General features: G+C 41.1%; 1 protein-coding gene across 1 annotated transcript in view; it reads left to right on the forward strand.

The window, feature by feature from the left end:
- Nucleotides 1-16,531, forward strand: part of LOC144790818 (E3 ubiquitin-protein ligase TRIM17-like) — a 537,715-nt gene that overhangs the window by 61,095 nt on the left and 460,089 nt on the right. The window contains exon 4 of the mRNA XM_078665494.1: nucleotides 700-918. Within this exon, the coding sequence (XP_078521620.1) occupies nucleotides 700-918 (219 nt within the window). The remainder of the gene's footprint in view (nucleotides 1-699; nucleotides 919-16,531) is intronic.

Consider the following 16,531-nt stretch of genomic DNA (forward strand, 5'->3'; position numbering starts at 1 on the left):
TATATTTTCTTCCCAGACACCTGGTTAAAATACAGTTCTCTTTCAAATGTAATTGTTATTATGCTTTCAAAAATGTGTATGTATATTGAAAATGTTGTTAAGTGATCTGAAAACAAACTACAAATTACTTCTTAATTAATATAGAAACGAAAGAGGTTGCCAATGTTTTGTCCGAATTCTCACTATTGTTTTCGTTAATTTGTATAAATGCAGTACAAACCCATTAAGAATGAAAGGGTATGCTTCCAAAATGTCATACTTAACATAGTGTCTTACAGACATAATGAGTCCTTGGTATCTTCTATAAAAATATAGCTTCATTTGAACTAATATTAGCAAATCTTCTATCAATTGAACAATATTTTTGTAAATGATATTTAGGACACAATACTTCAGCCAGGCAGTATTTTTTGCTATTGATATTCTGATATATAGGTACGAAAGGTTGGTGTGTGTTGGAGTACTTGAGTGAGGGTATGTTGATTGAAGCTTAATGTGATTACTGGCACCTTTCCAACTTTTCTTTCTTTTATCAGAAATTATGTGGGAAGCATGCACGAAATAATCTTTCAGTTTATATCCAAGTCTTAATCCTTGAATGTCCTTTCATAATTTGGATACTTTTAAATAAACTTTAATATTTACAGCATGCACATACTTTTACCTGGTTTAAATGCTTTATTGAATATCAATTTGCAGAGTAAGAAACAAATGATCAGGAAAGAGCTTAGATATCTGCAGCAACTACTTCTTACGAAAAGGCATAGTCTTTACTGGGACTTGCAGTGTGAACGAGTAGATGTTCTGAAGAAGATTATAGAAAGAAGGAAAACACTATCAAAGTATTCTCACTACCTCCAGAATATCATATCAGAACTACAATCAAGAACTGAGCAACCGGACATGGAGATACTGAAGGTGAGTGTATTAAGTACCTTTGGATGTCGAAGATGTGCTACTCAGTCCTCACAAGGCAGTAGTTCCACTGAGAGCACTGATTCAGCTCCTCCTAATATCATGGCCACATATATAATTTACAAAATTATCTATCAGAAGCTGCTTGTTTATGACTTCTTACCTATGACCCGAGACAGGTGATTACTCATACCCAGTTTGGAATGGTTTGCAGTTCCTTAGTGACATCCTGTAATATCCCTTGGCATAGTTGTAATTCATACTTTGAAAATAAGTATTTGGATTTCTATGGTCTCTCATCATTGTCCTGCAGTTTAATAGAGTTGTATTTGATTTTTGCTATGATAATGCGATTCTAATTCATTAATGCCTAACGAGGCAGTATACAATAGTGATTCCCATATTATACACAATAACTGCTCTAACTTTGCACCATCACTATGGCATCTAACTACTAGAATTAAATCCTATGACTGAATATGGAATTATTGTAAGTGGAAGGGTGTTTATACTCAATGGAACAAGAAATACAACCTGTTTTCCCATGGAAGATGGGCACAGCATAAGTGGAAGTAGCAAAAACCGAATATGCAGACACTTCGCTATGGTTCTAACAACAGAGCTGGAGAAGAACTTCTGCATAAAATCTTCAATACTTTCAGAGCATCTTTATGGTATTCCACAAAAACTATCAACTAGAAAATATTGTGAGTCCAAAATATTCTGAGCTAACTATCGAGGACCAATTTTTCATCACTGTAAGCATATATATGTATGTGCAGATTTACTTTACTCAAATCAACATATATAAATATATGTTTTAAAGGTACGCAGAAATGGATTTAAGAATGGTAAATCTATGCATTTGTATATGCACTTACTGTCTCGAGACTTTGATCCTTGAGATATTGGCCTTATGATATTTTACATCTCGAGTTTCGGAATTACAAATACCTTTCTTTCCAGAAGTTCTGATATGGCACTTGTGAAGAAGTGTTGCTCCTGTAGATACTCAACACATGCATGTGCCAGAAGGTACAGTAGCTTACATAGATGACAATAGATCCATGTGATAGTAAACTTCATCCCTTCCTGGTGCTAATATCTACAGTTGAACCACTCACATGAAAGTAATAATCATGTTTGGAGTGTTTAAAGCTTCCCCTAACTTAGTGTACCAATGCTGCCTTAGGTGGTTTATGTGCACTATGGAGTTCAACTCTATAGAGGAAGGCAAACAAATGACTTCTCTTCAGTAGTTTTCATTGAAAGTAGCCATCCGTTGAATGACGTCACACTATGTATGAAGAGCAGAATTCATCAAAGGAACTTTCTAGAATGTTAATAGCTAGATATTGTGAGTTATACCAGACTAGGTATAGAGGATAGGTCTTTTCCCTTCACTATATGGCCTCTTTACCACTGAAGAAAAACCACTGATAAATGTGAACTAGTGGGCTTTGCAGTACTATTATATTACTGTGTGTTTGCAGTCCTTCTTCGGTTTTTGCTCTCCTCATCGGTTTCATAAAGAAAATTTTTAGTTGCCGGTAGGTATTGTGAGAATTTGGGTTGCTTTTGTTAATGAATCTTTCAAAAGTCATTACTACTTGATCTTTCACTGACAATAACGTGCCAAATTCTCAAGTTCACGCTATTATGCCATGTTAATGTGGCGGGGTGGAAGGAACTGAGCGTAGACCAGGTCGAGGTAAGTAAGGTTTTATTTTCTTAAGTACACGTTTGTGGCTGCTAGTCAGTCTTTCAGCTGCAAACTTGTCCGGGTCCGTGGTGGTGGTAGGACTTCACAAATATTCTGGCAACCGGGCCTTCTCTTCGCGTCACTCCTCAGCAGTCATGCCGGTATAGCATGACATGAGAGTGCAGAAGAGAAAAGATGCCGTCAATTGGATTGTCCTCCACATAATAACAAATACCGGGGCTGGGTGTGAGGGAATACCGTTTACACTTGTGAGGCATTGCACAGCAAAGGGTGAATAACTGTGACTACGAGTGGTGACGGTGAGGAGGGGAGAAGTGTGGGGAATAGGGGAGGGGGCAAGTGTGTGAAGTTATGAGTAAGTAAAGCTCTGACTGGAGTTTACCGGTGTCCCCGCCTCCCAACCCAGCCTGAGAGTCGGTCCCGTACCTGTAGAAGCCACGCTCCTCCTGGAACGTGGCTTGGAGATTAGCATATACGTTGGCCTCATGGCACTGGATCCGCTGCACACGACCCTCCGTCTCTCCGGTACTCCTCGCTGTCTTCGGGGCCCTTCTCCCTTGAACTCGCTACCGCCGCTGCTTCTCCATACTCCTCCTTCGCGCTGGTGACGACACACGCCTCGCAGTGTTCTTCCGTTCTTTTAACCATTGGCATCCCGCATTCGTTCAGAGATGGTGGGGCTTTGTCGCAGTAGAAGGCCCAGTTAGAGGCACCAGGCCCCTTTTTAGGGCTCACCTGGCGTTGCAGCGCGAAGCGCTGCCGCTAGCGAGCCTTATTGTCGTTGTATTGAGCCGCCCAAGTGGTACAGACCGGTGCACGAGCAGACACCGGTCTGTGAACGCGCTTCTAAGACGCGCTTTGCAGGCGCCGCAGGGAACGCCAACGTGCACGCTCACGGCGTCACGCTCGTGCCCTCCCGCGTCTCATAAGCTGTTCTCCGATCCAGGCCGACTTGTTCTGTTCAGCAAATATTACACGCTCTGCAGCCCGCCTCGGTAACCAGATTCCTCCGGTTGCGGTCTAGATATTGTTGCCAAGAAATCCAATGCACTTGAGTAGCCAGGAGACTCCCGGAATGGGTGATACCAGATGGCTTAACCATCTGGGGCTTAATCACCAGAACTCTGCAATACCAACCAAATCCCGGCAGCGACGGAGACTACCCTCGTTTCCGAAGCCAAACGTGTCACCAAGGTAGTTGAATCCACCAAACTTAAGGGCACTCCATGGCTGGTGTGACTCCCAGCCTGTCGTGAGGCGTGTAGAAGTAAGTCTTGATTTAATTCACAGAACTCAGCTGCTCTAATGCATTTCGGCTGTAAACAGCCGTAGTCCAGGTGAACAAGCCCTTTTTCCCATTGTAAATAAATACGTAAACGCTGGCAATGACAACTGAGGAAATACTGCTGCGCATTGGCGTACATCTCTCATTTCACCACCCTCGGTATTACCAAAGTCCCTGGTTTGCCAGAATTCATTTACATAACACAACAATCACCATACAGGATTGCAGTGCCCATATGCATATTTAAATAACGAAAATTCACATTCTATAATAAAGATGGGTGAAGGATAGACATAAGAGACACTAGTGCTAATATAATCCAATACAGAGAGACATAAAGAAATCTCACGATACAACAATAATATATCAAAAACACAATCAATTTGGACTGGGCTTCAACATCAAGGGGACCTGTCCATTGCAGTCCAGGGCGCCTTATTTAAATAAATCATTAACATTCGATAGTGATATTTTTTTTAACATCCTTCTCGTATTTAACGATTAGGCTTTATATATAGATAGATATAGATCAATAGATATAGATAGATCCAAAAGGTCAGCAACACTCAAGGCTTTTAATTTCTCATTTATTCATGATCACATCTTGGTAACCTAACACCAGCCAACATATTTCAACCACTGTGGCTTGTTCACGGCTTTCGAGGGGTTTTTGAGTGAAAATATATGTATTTAGCAACAAGGGCATTTCAATATATTTCGCAACAAGGGCATTTCAAGGAGTAGATGCAGTATTTTTGGATTGCTATTGGTTTGCTATCGCTTTGATATTTCAGACCGATAGTGGCTGAAAAAAGAACAAGCATTGGCATAGCCAATAGGTCTCGCTTTTTTGACCCTATAAGTATTTAGTTATGCAGAAGAATATCCTTGGTGCAACAACACCAACTGTAGCATGGGTAAACACTTATTAGGTCCCAAATGCGATGCATATTGGCTATGCCAATGCTTGTATTAAAAATGTTTTCTTTCAATTCCCATCCACATTTTTGTTTATTTCTCAGTGTGCTTCAAGTTGCACATATTCTGGATTTATAAGAATTAAAAAAGTTTTGCATCTGTTTGTATGGTCGGATGCATCATTCTGAAATGCCTTATTGGTAATCCAGTTGGATAATATATATCTAAAGTAGAATGACTTCCGATGGGGCTGTATATTATTGGGAAAGGGCTTCGACTACAACCAGTGTAGACACATAGTAAACAAAACAACCATTTGCATTGCAATAGGTCTTGCATTTACGCGAGTTAAAGCTATTGCCTTTGTAAATGACAATGTCTTTTATTTATGTGTTAAAAACCAAAATCAAAATGAAAGGCATAGCCATTTACAATGCCAATAGCTCAGACTTGCGCAACTGCAAAACCTATTGCATTGCAAATGCTTGTCTTCTACTGGTGTATGGCTGCTTCCCAAGTCCAATCTTCCTGTTGGGGACCAAAGAGAGAGAGTGACTGGGGTAAAGCATTCCACCAGTCCGTGTTATGTTTTTGTGAGCTTTGTAGCAGACCTGCCTGGTCACAGTTACCTAATTGAGATTTCCTTTGGGGTAAAAATCCTTTCACAGGATCATGAAACACTGCAAATGAACAGAACACAGGTGTTTGTTGTCCGCATCACATGCCATTTTGTATAGGTTTTTTTTAGAACATAAATGAGTCCTGGCATCCAAAATTGATGCATTTCACACAAACAATAGTGCAAAATGCCTGATCAGCATTTCATGAAATGTGTGGAGGAGTCTTGCATACTCTCTGTAAAAGAATTAAACTTAAACCAACGTTAAACCAATTCCTAGAATTAACCAATTTAACAAAACGTTTAATAAAGAGAATGCTTTCACTGTATAGTGATTTTGTGTGCTGGGCTGAAAAGAACTTTATTTGGGGAGATTCTTTCTCAGTAATAGATCATTCAAAGGAATAGCTGGTATACTAAAATACCTGCCTACATAAAGGATTACTCCAAGTGTATCAGATGTAGAGTACATCTATCAACATATTGGAGTAGGTTCAGCACAGAAAAAGGCAAACCATGCTCACTGTTTCTGACTTTCATGCATTCATTCAGACAAATTTTGAGTTATATATATAAATTTTAGACACCTCAAATGCAAAAAAGTGTCCACCTCTACTCTGAGTTACTGTAGCTCTTCATGATACGGCCCATGCTCTGCATTCTTACTTTAAACCCAAACCCTGAAGAAGGGGAATAAGGTTTCCTCAAAGCAATTTTTGGCCTCTCTTCAGTTAAAAATCAAGACATAACTTTTGAAGGATTTCTTGAGCTTTTATTATCATTAACCCCTTAGGAGCTTCATAAATATACCTCCCCAGTGCTGCGCTGTCCATTATCCAGTGCTGAATGGACGTCCAACGGTCGCACGCAGCACTGGGGAGGTAGTGCCCGTGACGACCGTTGGCCGACGGCAGCACTTAAAGGGTTAACATAAATATTAAAATAATAATAATAATGTTCATTTGTGAATAAAAGTCTTCTGATTATGTAGATATGTATACAGTATCATCAATATGCACTTTTTATAATTTGTGTTTTGGCATTTTATATGTATATATAAAGCCTTGCTGTGCATCTGAAGTGTCAATAAAGTGTTCATTTCAAACTTCCTGCAGTCTGGAATACCACATTCTTCCTGCTTGGGGAGATTGTGTTATGATTGATATATATATATATATATATATATATATATATATATATATATATATATATATATATATATATAAAGGCTACAGGGATGTTCTAGTTAGACTCACTTTTACGTTGTGCAAAACCATGGATATTCGTCAGTTATAGTTACCTGAACTACCTATAACTTACGCCCCACACTGCTTATGACCTCACATATTACATCACTCAAAGTCAGTGGCATCACTGATGACAGTTCAAATGACCACACTGATGACATCACCCAGTAAACATACATACTAAGCTACTTAAAAGGTTAAATTAGTATTCTGGGTGTACTACTGAGTGATACTACTATAATATATGAATGGCTGTGTGTATCCATATGTGAGTGGATATCTGTGTGACTGTATGTGTGTGTATGTGTGAGTGTGTGCGTGTGGATGTATAAATGGATATGTGAGTATTTGTGTGGGTGAGTGAATGGCTATTTTGGCGAGTGAGTGGGTGTGTCAGTGTCTGTATAGGTGAGTGAGCAGCTGTGTTGAGAAGCTGGATGGGTGAGTGAGTGGGTGCGTGAGTGGCTGTATAGGTGAATACGTGGCTGTGTGAGTGGTTGTATGGGTGAGTAACTGGTTCTATGAGTAGCTGAGAGGGAGAGTGAGTGGGTGCATGAATGGCTCTATGGATGAGTGGGTGGTTGTGTGAGTACTTATATTGATCTATGAAAGGGTATGTGAGTGGTTTTGTGATTGTGTTAGTGGGTATATGAGAGGTTGTATGGGATGTGAGTGGTTCTGTGAATGATGTCATCAGTGATGTCATTGGGCATGTCATGAGTCATGTAATATGTGAGGTCATCAGTACTGCACTGTGGGGGCGTAAGTTATAGGTAGCTCCGGTAACTATGACTGCTGAATTTCTATGGTTTTGTATGAGTGACATTTGAGCCCAACTATAACATTCCTGCAACTCTTGGTTTTTTTTAAGGACATTTTCTAAGAATTATTAAAGTCTACTTCCTAATAATAACCTTCATGTAGCCTTTGTTTTTTCTGTGAATTTCTAAAGGTTTTTATATTCCATTTCCTAATTGTAAAGTCCCTGTAACATGTTGTTTTTTCAGTGAATATATAATGGTTAATTAGTCATTGCTATCATGTTTTGTAAATGTCTAGTCCACATTCTACACTACAACTGTGTGAAGGACCACGAGTTAATATCTTCAGTGCCCTTGTGTGCGTTTAACACTGACAAAGTGATTTTCTTTCTGGTGTCTTGTCACAGAAATCTTTGGCATCAAACTATACTTGTATTAGTAAGACAACAAGACTACAAAAGGGTGAATCTCTACCAAACAAGGATACTTTCTCTTAACTATATGAACCAAGTGTTTCTTTCTTTGACTGAGCTGTCTTTATTTTCCTGTGCATCAAGAACTTGTCACCAAAATTGTTGGGAAACATTCCCAAGAGTCCTTTTTTAAACATTCCATCGACATGAGAAAAGGAGGCAAGACCTTTGCCTACTGTTAACATGAATGGTGGACACGCAAATGTGCAGAGTTTTAAGTTATTTTGCAAATTTGCATACTCGTAGTAATGTAAAGGAACAACATTGAAGTCTGTTCTCACAAGCACATGTGAGGAAAGAACCCACTTGTGACACTCACTACAGAGAGATTGTGGTTTGATAGATGAACACAGTGTCAATGTTTTCAGTTTGTTTTTCAAGCTAGAATTGCTGAGAAAAGACACTTCCTTTGTATTTGCCAACCCCAAGATGTTAAGATCATTTGTTCTTTACAGATGTTTAGCTTAATCTGGGTCACTTGATATGTTTGTCTGTCAGTGCTTCCTGTTGAGATTAAAATTTTCTGAAATGAGCATGAGGGCCAGAACGCAATTTTAACTGCGTATCTTGATGGATAAATATCTAGCGTATATACTACTTTACAGATTTGTAATAGACCATGAAGAAATGTCAGCAGTGATCTTGTGTGCATTTCATTTTTATAATGTGATGGAAGAACAGTTCATAGTTTTATAGTAGAGCCAGCATTATTACCAGTCTTATATTTCAGAGACCACTGTCACCCCTTGTACCCAATGAAATTATTAGAGTGGGCAATAAAGAATGGTATTCCTCTTAACCTTTTGGCTTATATTACTAAGATTTCTTTTGTTGAGGAGTCGGAAATCTATTATGAACAGGGGGTCGTATATTTCCAAGAACTTTAGAGATCACAATAATGTGTGTTTTTTGGCAATAGTTAGAAAGAGACTTAGACACTTTAAACATATTGCTTAAGGTGAGTGATTAAGTAATAAAGTGATGAAAATCTTATTATTATAGGAAAAAACTATTTGAAGCTTGTTTAAATACATTTTCCACACTCACTATGATGTCGCAGTGTAATTGTGACGTTATCGTGGATCCCATGTGAGACACGAAAAATTGATTTGATTGCTGTAAACATCTTTTAATGATTAATAGAGGAAGGCCCCTTCCGTTTTCTGTATTCTTAAGGAGTGGGTGTGAATCTTCACACTTCTCCATCTTCCTTCACTATTTTGTTTTTAATTTAGGGTTTTTGGTTCTGCTCCTGAGACTCATGGTGAAGATCAGTCTAACTCTGGATCGGAGGAGGATTTAAGGACAAAAAGAGAGAGTTTTGCCTGGCAGTTTTTTTTTAATCCCATTTTGCAAAAAAAAAGTTCTGGCGTAAAAGATGGCATGTCACATCTGCCACAATATACTATTGAGGAGCACAGACAAGTAGTACTAGTGTGGTACTTACAGCTTGCTTAAGCACCTGAAAACAATCCACCATAAACATTTTGAATGATCCCAGAATGAATGGGAGAAGAGCCAGCAAGGAGGATCTGCTGGAGATGAAGAACAGCCAGGTGCTTCATCAGGTCCTCAAATGCCATAAGGTGTTCCTGTGACTGCCCAAGAGTTTACAAAGTTCAGGCAATTTTGCTCAAATGTAAGAAGATTTTGAGCATGGGGGAACAATCAATACCTGCTCTGATCGCCATTTGTAACATACACAAGTGTTAGTTTTTTTGTGTTACTTTTTTTGCAAAACGTTTTTTTTATTTGCAGTAGGTTTTACTGCTTTTTTTAAATTGAAAAAACACAAAAAACTAAATTGTTAGAAAGTACAAAAAAGAAATAAGTGAAAGCAAAATGGTTTGTTAGAACCACCTATTCAGGATTAAGAAAGAAAAAACATATGTTACATGTATGTTAGACAAAACAAGACGTAGTCACATTGTTACAGATATTGTGTCAGTGAGGGTATAGATGAGTGAATATGTGTGTTAGTGTCTGTATGAGTGAGTGAGTGGTTGTGTCGGTGGCTGCACAGGTTTATTATTATATGTGAGTACCCGTATCAGTGAGTGACTGTGTTTGTGAGTGACTGAGTGGGTGTGTGGGTAAGTGTATGGGTGAGTGAGTACCCTTGTGAGTAGCTGTATGAATGAGTGAGTGGGTGCATTAATGGCTGTATGGGTTTGTGAGTGTGCGTGTGAGTGCCTGTATGGGTGAGTGGGTGCCTGTGTGAATACCTCTATGGGTAAGTGAGTACATGTAGAAATGCCTGTATTGGTGAGTGACTGTGTCTCTGAGCAGCTGTATGGGTGACTTAGTGGGTGTGCTAGTGGCTGTATGAGTGAGTATGTACATGTATCAGTGATATTTGAGTGAGTGAGTGAGTGGGTATGTGTTGTATGAGTGAGTTATAAGGTGCATAAGTGATTGTATGGGTGACTGAGTAGGTGTGTTAATGGCTATATGGGTGAGCAGATGCATTAGTGGCTATATGGGAATGTGAGTGCTTATGTGAGGGGTTTTATGGCTGAGTCAATTGGTGTGTGAGCAGCCCTATGGGTGAGTGAGTGGGTACATAATTGACTGCATGAATCAGTGAGTTGGTGCATTAGTGCCTGTATGGGTGAGTAAAGGGATTCATGAGTGGCTTAATGGGTGACTGAGTGGGTGCATAAGAGACTGTATGGTTAAATGAAAGGGTGTGTGAGTGGTGTATTCATGAGTGAGTGGGTGTGTGAGTGGCTCCATGGGTAAAGGAGTTAGTGTGTCACTAGGTATATGAGTGAATAATTGAGTGTTTGACTAGCTGTATGGATAAGTGAGTAACTGCATCAGTGGTATATGTGTGTGAGTGTCTGTATGGGTTAGTGAGTGGTTTTAGCTGCATAGGTCTGTGTGTGTGTGTGCCTGGATCTGTGGGTGACTGTGTTTGTGACAGGCTGTATGAGTGTGTGAGTTGGTGTGAAAGTAGCTCATACGGATGAGTGAGTACTTGTGGGGTTGACCGTATCAATGAGGAAGTGGGTATGTTAGTCATTGTATGGATAAGTGATTGGGTATACTTGTGGCTGTATGGGTAAGTAAGTGGGTGTGTTAGTGTCTGTGTGTAGAGTGCTGTGGGCTTGTATGGCTGGTAAAGAAGAATGAATATTCCAATGTTCTACATTCACACCTCTTGCTGTGAAGAACATCCTCATGGAGCACAAGGGAATTTCAACCCTCTCAGACTCTGTGAGGCCTTTCTTTTAGTAATTAGAACATTCAATCCTCTTAGGGGTGAAATGTTCTAATAGCCTTATAGCCCTCAGTAGTGGGCTATATCACCCATTAAAGAACCACTCCCTTGTTTAACATTGGAGTGGGCCTTTAATGGCCAGTATAGCCCACTACGATGGGCTATAAGGCTATAGTGAGTGAGTAAGTGTGTGTGTGTGTGTGTGTGTGTGTGTGTGTGTGTGTGTGTGTGCGTGAGACTGTATAGGTACATGAGTGCATGTGTAGGTGAGTTGTTGAATAACTGGATGTGTGCGTGGCTGCATGGGTACGTTTATGGATGTGTTAATGGCTGTATCAGTGAGTTAGCAAATGTGTTACTGGCTGTATGGTTTACTGAGTTGGTATGTCAGTGGGTATGTGGTTGATTGAGTGGCTGTGTCAGTGGCTCTATCTTTGAGTAAGTGACTGTGTCAGTACCTCTATGGATGAGTGAGTGTGTCTGTAACTAGTTGTATGGGTTTGTTTAGTTTGTGTGTTAGTAAATGTATAGATGAGTAAGTGGGTGTAACTATATTAACTAGTTTGTGGGTGGGTGTGTAAATGGCTATATCAGTGTGTGCCTCAATATCTACGATGTTACTAGACCAGCATACAAATATTTAATTATGATATTACATTACTCCAGTAGATGCTGCCAACCATCTCTTCTATATAAATAAAAAAAAATAAAGAAGGTCCAGAATTTTTCGCAACATTCTCAGAGTACCAAAACAGATGCCAGCCACAGAAAGTATTTGTTCAGAGAATGAAAGGGAGTCATTGAACCACATTACTAGGTTCTTAGCATTGGCCTTAGGGGTCGGGGTGGGCCCATCTCCTCCGGCCACCACAAGTGTGACCAGAGGGAGGGTTGCTTACCCACCACCATCACCTCCGTCTTCCCCGCATTCAGCTGCAAGCAGCTGAGCTTCATCCAGTTGGCGAGCTCCCCTATACAGGCCTTAAACTTGGCAGCTGTTCCTGCCCCCTCTTGCTCCAGGGTGACAATCAACTGGGTATCATCAGCATATGATACCAATTTTACCCCATGTCTCAGCACAATATTTGCCAAGAGGCACATGTAAATATTAAATAGGGTAGGGCTAAGAGCCGAACCCTGCGGAACCCCTTGCAACAATGGACAGACTCTGGATTCAAAAGGATGCTGGTGTACCTGGAAAGACCTATTCTCCAGGTAGTTTTTAATCCACCTCCATATCTCTCCGCCGACCCCGGCCTCCCGCAGCCGTTCTAAGAGAAGGGCGTGGGAGACCGTGTCAAATGCCGCACTGAGGTCAAGGAGGACGAGTGCGGTAGTTCTACCCTCATCGGCCGCCATTTTTAGAGCCTCTGAGGCAAACAGAAGAGCCGACTCGGTACTATGTTTGGGTCTAAACCCAGATTGAGTTTCCTGCCGTACTTGTCTCTCTTCCAAAAATAGGGATAATTGGTGGTTCAGATTTTTCTCCGCAACCTTAGCCAGATAGGGTAGAAGAGATATAGGTCTAAGGTTTTCTGGGAAAGCAGTGTCAAGTGAAGTTTTTTTTAACAATGGTACCACCATAGCATGCTTCCAATTACTAGGGACCTCACCAGATCTACAAGAAGTGTTCAGAAGCGAAGTGAGGACTGGAGCAATTACTTCTTTCCCTAGCCTCACATATTTTGGAGGGATTGGGTCACAGGGCGACCCAGATTTAACTGCCTCCATAAGGTTAAGAACCTCACTTACTCCAGGTAGGCAGAAAGTAAAGCAATTTTTACTACCTAACCCCTCAGTTGCAGGAGCAGGTATACAATTCCTGCTACTTTCCGGGAAGGCGGCATATATGATATCGATCTTGCTCACAAAGAAGTCTGCAACTTGATTGCAGTAGTCAATGGAGGTGGGCACTGTAGCTGTTGTGCGATCTAAAGAGGACAGTTCTCTTACCCCATTGAAAATGTTCTTAGTGGAGTTTTTGGCAGCTTCAATATATTCACTGTAAAACTCCCTATGTACTCTCCTAATGCGTTGATGGTACATCTTTAGGGCTGCCAGGTAAAGCACCCTATTCTCATTAAGGTAATTCTCCCTCCAGCGGCGTTCAAGGAGCTTACAGTCTGTTTTTAAGACGGCCAGTTCCATCGAGAACCATTTAGCGGAGGGGGTTCTCTGGGTGCTTTTACCTGGTTTCAAGGGAGCAATAGCATCAACTTCCTTCTTGATCCACAGAGAGACTAGCTCTCAGCTGTATCTACTTCGGTCCCCAAAACTGGGATACTAGATGCCAACTTATCCCCAAAAGCCACGGCGCTTAATGCATCCCATTTCCGAACCAATGGGGGCGCCACGCGCTTTCCTAAATTGCAGGGGGTCTTAGAAGAGTGCGTGATGGTAAAATAGAGAACACAGAGGTCAGACCATACTATAGATATAACAACAATGGTTCTGTCGGGTAGGGCAAGCATGAGTAAAAAGAGGCTGTTAATGCTGACTACGAGCAGGACCAAGATGGGACACCAGCCCTTCTTCCTCCAGTCATTGAACTAAAAGATACCAGGCCATTGCGCCTCCTTATCAACTTTTCCAGGCCAAATACACAGCCTCAAGTAGGACTGTCAACCCCTTTCTTACCTGTCTTGAGAAAGACCCGCCATGACCACCAACTGGGGCATCACTGGGTCAAAACGTTGACGCTTTACCTTAGGTCCAGCATCAACAGGATTCTATACTTGAATAGATAGAAATCTTGTTTTTTTTAAAAACCATCTGGTCTTATCCTTACTTGTACATATGTATATGTTGGCACTGTATATATTGTTCACCACCTGTGTTCCTTGCACATCTGTCACTAGCCTGTGTTGTATATTATCCTTGACAGTCCACATTATCTAATTGTATTTATCATTGAATTAGGTAATTTCGAGATAAATCCTTTTTTCCGAGCAATTTGTTTTCTCCATGCCTTATTCATTGAGTATGGTTGTGTGTCAGAGGACCTAATTTCAAAACAGCATTAACAGTCTCGTTTTACTCATGCTTGCTCTACCCGACACAAACATTCTTGTTATACCTAAATGCTTACCCAGGTTCTGAGGGACACAGGGTCAACCATTTTTCTTATAAAATACAGACCATACTATGGGCACCGGAGGCAGAGCTTCTACCACAGTACTGTTGGTAAAAATATTGTCCAACGTATGACCTTTGTTATGAATCGGGGAGTTGACCAAATGAGTTAACCCCATAGCCTGAAGCCCTTGAAGCATTTCCCGCGAATCTATTATCTAAATCCTCCAAATGAAGATTCAGATCCCCCAACAAGATCAAATTAGGGTAGCAAATGACATAGGGGGCAATTTCTCGGCTAGATCATTGAGAAGGGCTCTTGCCGGGCCAGGGGGTCTATACAGAAGCAGGACTGCGATAGAACTGACGCTGTTCGTAACAAGACTAAAAAAAGCTGCTTCACACCTAGGTGGCGTAACTCTAGCCAGCTTTAACTGTAATTCCTTCCTGAATATCACGGCGAGACCTCCCCCCTCTGCCCCAGTCTGTCAACCCTGAGAATGGTATACCCCTCAGGTAGAGCAACCAAGACATCCGATGCAGATTGTTCATTTAACCAGGTTTCCACCAGGAACAACCCCACTGGTTTCTGGTCCATAAGTAGATCATATATTTCAAGACTGTGTTTGCTAAGGGACCTGCAATTGAGGGAGAGGCAGAGCAGAGGGTCCGAGGTATTGCGCATACCTTTCCCACTTTGTCTGTCGTCCCTACCGGCGGGAAAATGGAAATCACAGTGCCCACACCACCCTGCGGGCACGTGGGGGCTGTAACCCCTCTCAGATCCTGTAATTCCACAAAAGTGTAAACCACTGACTGCTTAATGAAAGATCCAGGGGTCCTGGCACCGTTCGGACGCAGACGGGCGCAGACGGGCTTGCCTTTGGCGTGCCAGCGGCGCTCTTCCACTGCGCACCCATTTGCCCATGTGTTACATAGAGTGTGTGCTGGGAGCACTAGACAGCTCCCGCACCACCACACACTCAAGCGGAAGTGGGAGGCCGGAAGTGAGGTCGGGAGCACCGAGGACTACTCACAGCGCCCTCCGCTCAATCGGCACCAATCATTGCATTCTGTTTATCCAGTTTCGTCTTTAAATAGACAGTAGAGTTTCTGTTCCTTCGTGAAAGATGATAGCCAAAATAGTTTAAGTTCTTCTAGGAATTGATATTTTCCTGCTTTGAAGTTTGTAATTTCTGTTTCCAATTTAGATCCATCTGCTCTGCATCACTGTAGCATTAATAAAAGGTATTTTCCACTTCTTCATATATGCAATGTAGATATAAAACACAACATCTGATCTAAAGTTTGGGCAGGTCTTATTTTGGTTAGCCATTTTGAATAATCTGCTAAACGATAATGTTTTGCAATTCGGTAATGTGTACAAAAATCTTCACAGTCATGGTTCCATGTGTGCTGAATCCAAAAAAAGTCATCAATTTTCATTACTTCTTCTTCTAAAACTCCAAGGCTGACCATTATAAATTTTTGTGCATCTTGTTGAGTATTCTGAGTAAATATGACTGATCCACTGCATATATCTACTAGATCTGGAATGCCTGAAGCACAATATATCACATTCTTATCAGTATGTAAACATTGCATCAAAGCACACAGTGCAGAATATAATCTCTTATGTGGTTCCTGTTCAATTGCATTTATTGCATTTGGTAAATGAAACAGTACATTGAGAACAACACTGCATAGCAGTTGACACCAGAAGTGTTTGACAACTGGTAACCTACAAGAGCTCCCTTATTCTCGATTAGTTTCTTCTTAACACCTTCTTTGCTCTTTTTCTTCTTTCTTAACAGCATCCATACATTATTTTATGAGCTTCTGCTTTGGGCAGAATTTCTGTTTGTCATAAATGGATACTGTCATAAAGTGGTGTCTGGGCATCAGGAGATTTGTGAAAATTAAACTTGAAGTTTGTTCCTTCTGATCTACTGAGCGATACAAAAGGGGATGATGGACGGAGCGCTTGAACAAATCAAACACTCACCCCCAGTCAACTGATCTGGGTTTAATCCATCACCATTCTTTAGTTCACTCAGCCACCCCAGTTCAGACATGGCTATATGCAAATCAGTCTGACCCTGTGCCTTATGGGAACGGTCCAGCCCAAACTGCCAAGCCATGTCTTCCCTGGACCGGAAACAAGCATCCTGGGACCGGTTTCGGATTCATAATCCTCATCAGCCAGGCTATCTTGAATCCAGTGGCCAAGTGAACAAGGGACTCATGTCTGAGTATACCCTGCCACACTTAGGGCGAACAAAGCGATACAAAAGG

The sequence above is a fragment of the Lissotriton helveticus genome, chromosome 11, assembly GCF_964261635.1.
Source record: "Lissotriton helveticus chromosome 11, aLisHel1.1, whole genome shotgun sequence".
NCBI classification, from domain to species: domain Eukaryota; kingdom Metazoa; phylum Chordata; class Amphibia; order Caudata; family Salamandridae; genus Lissotriton; species Lissotriton helveticus.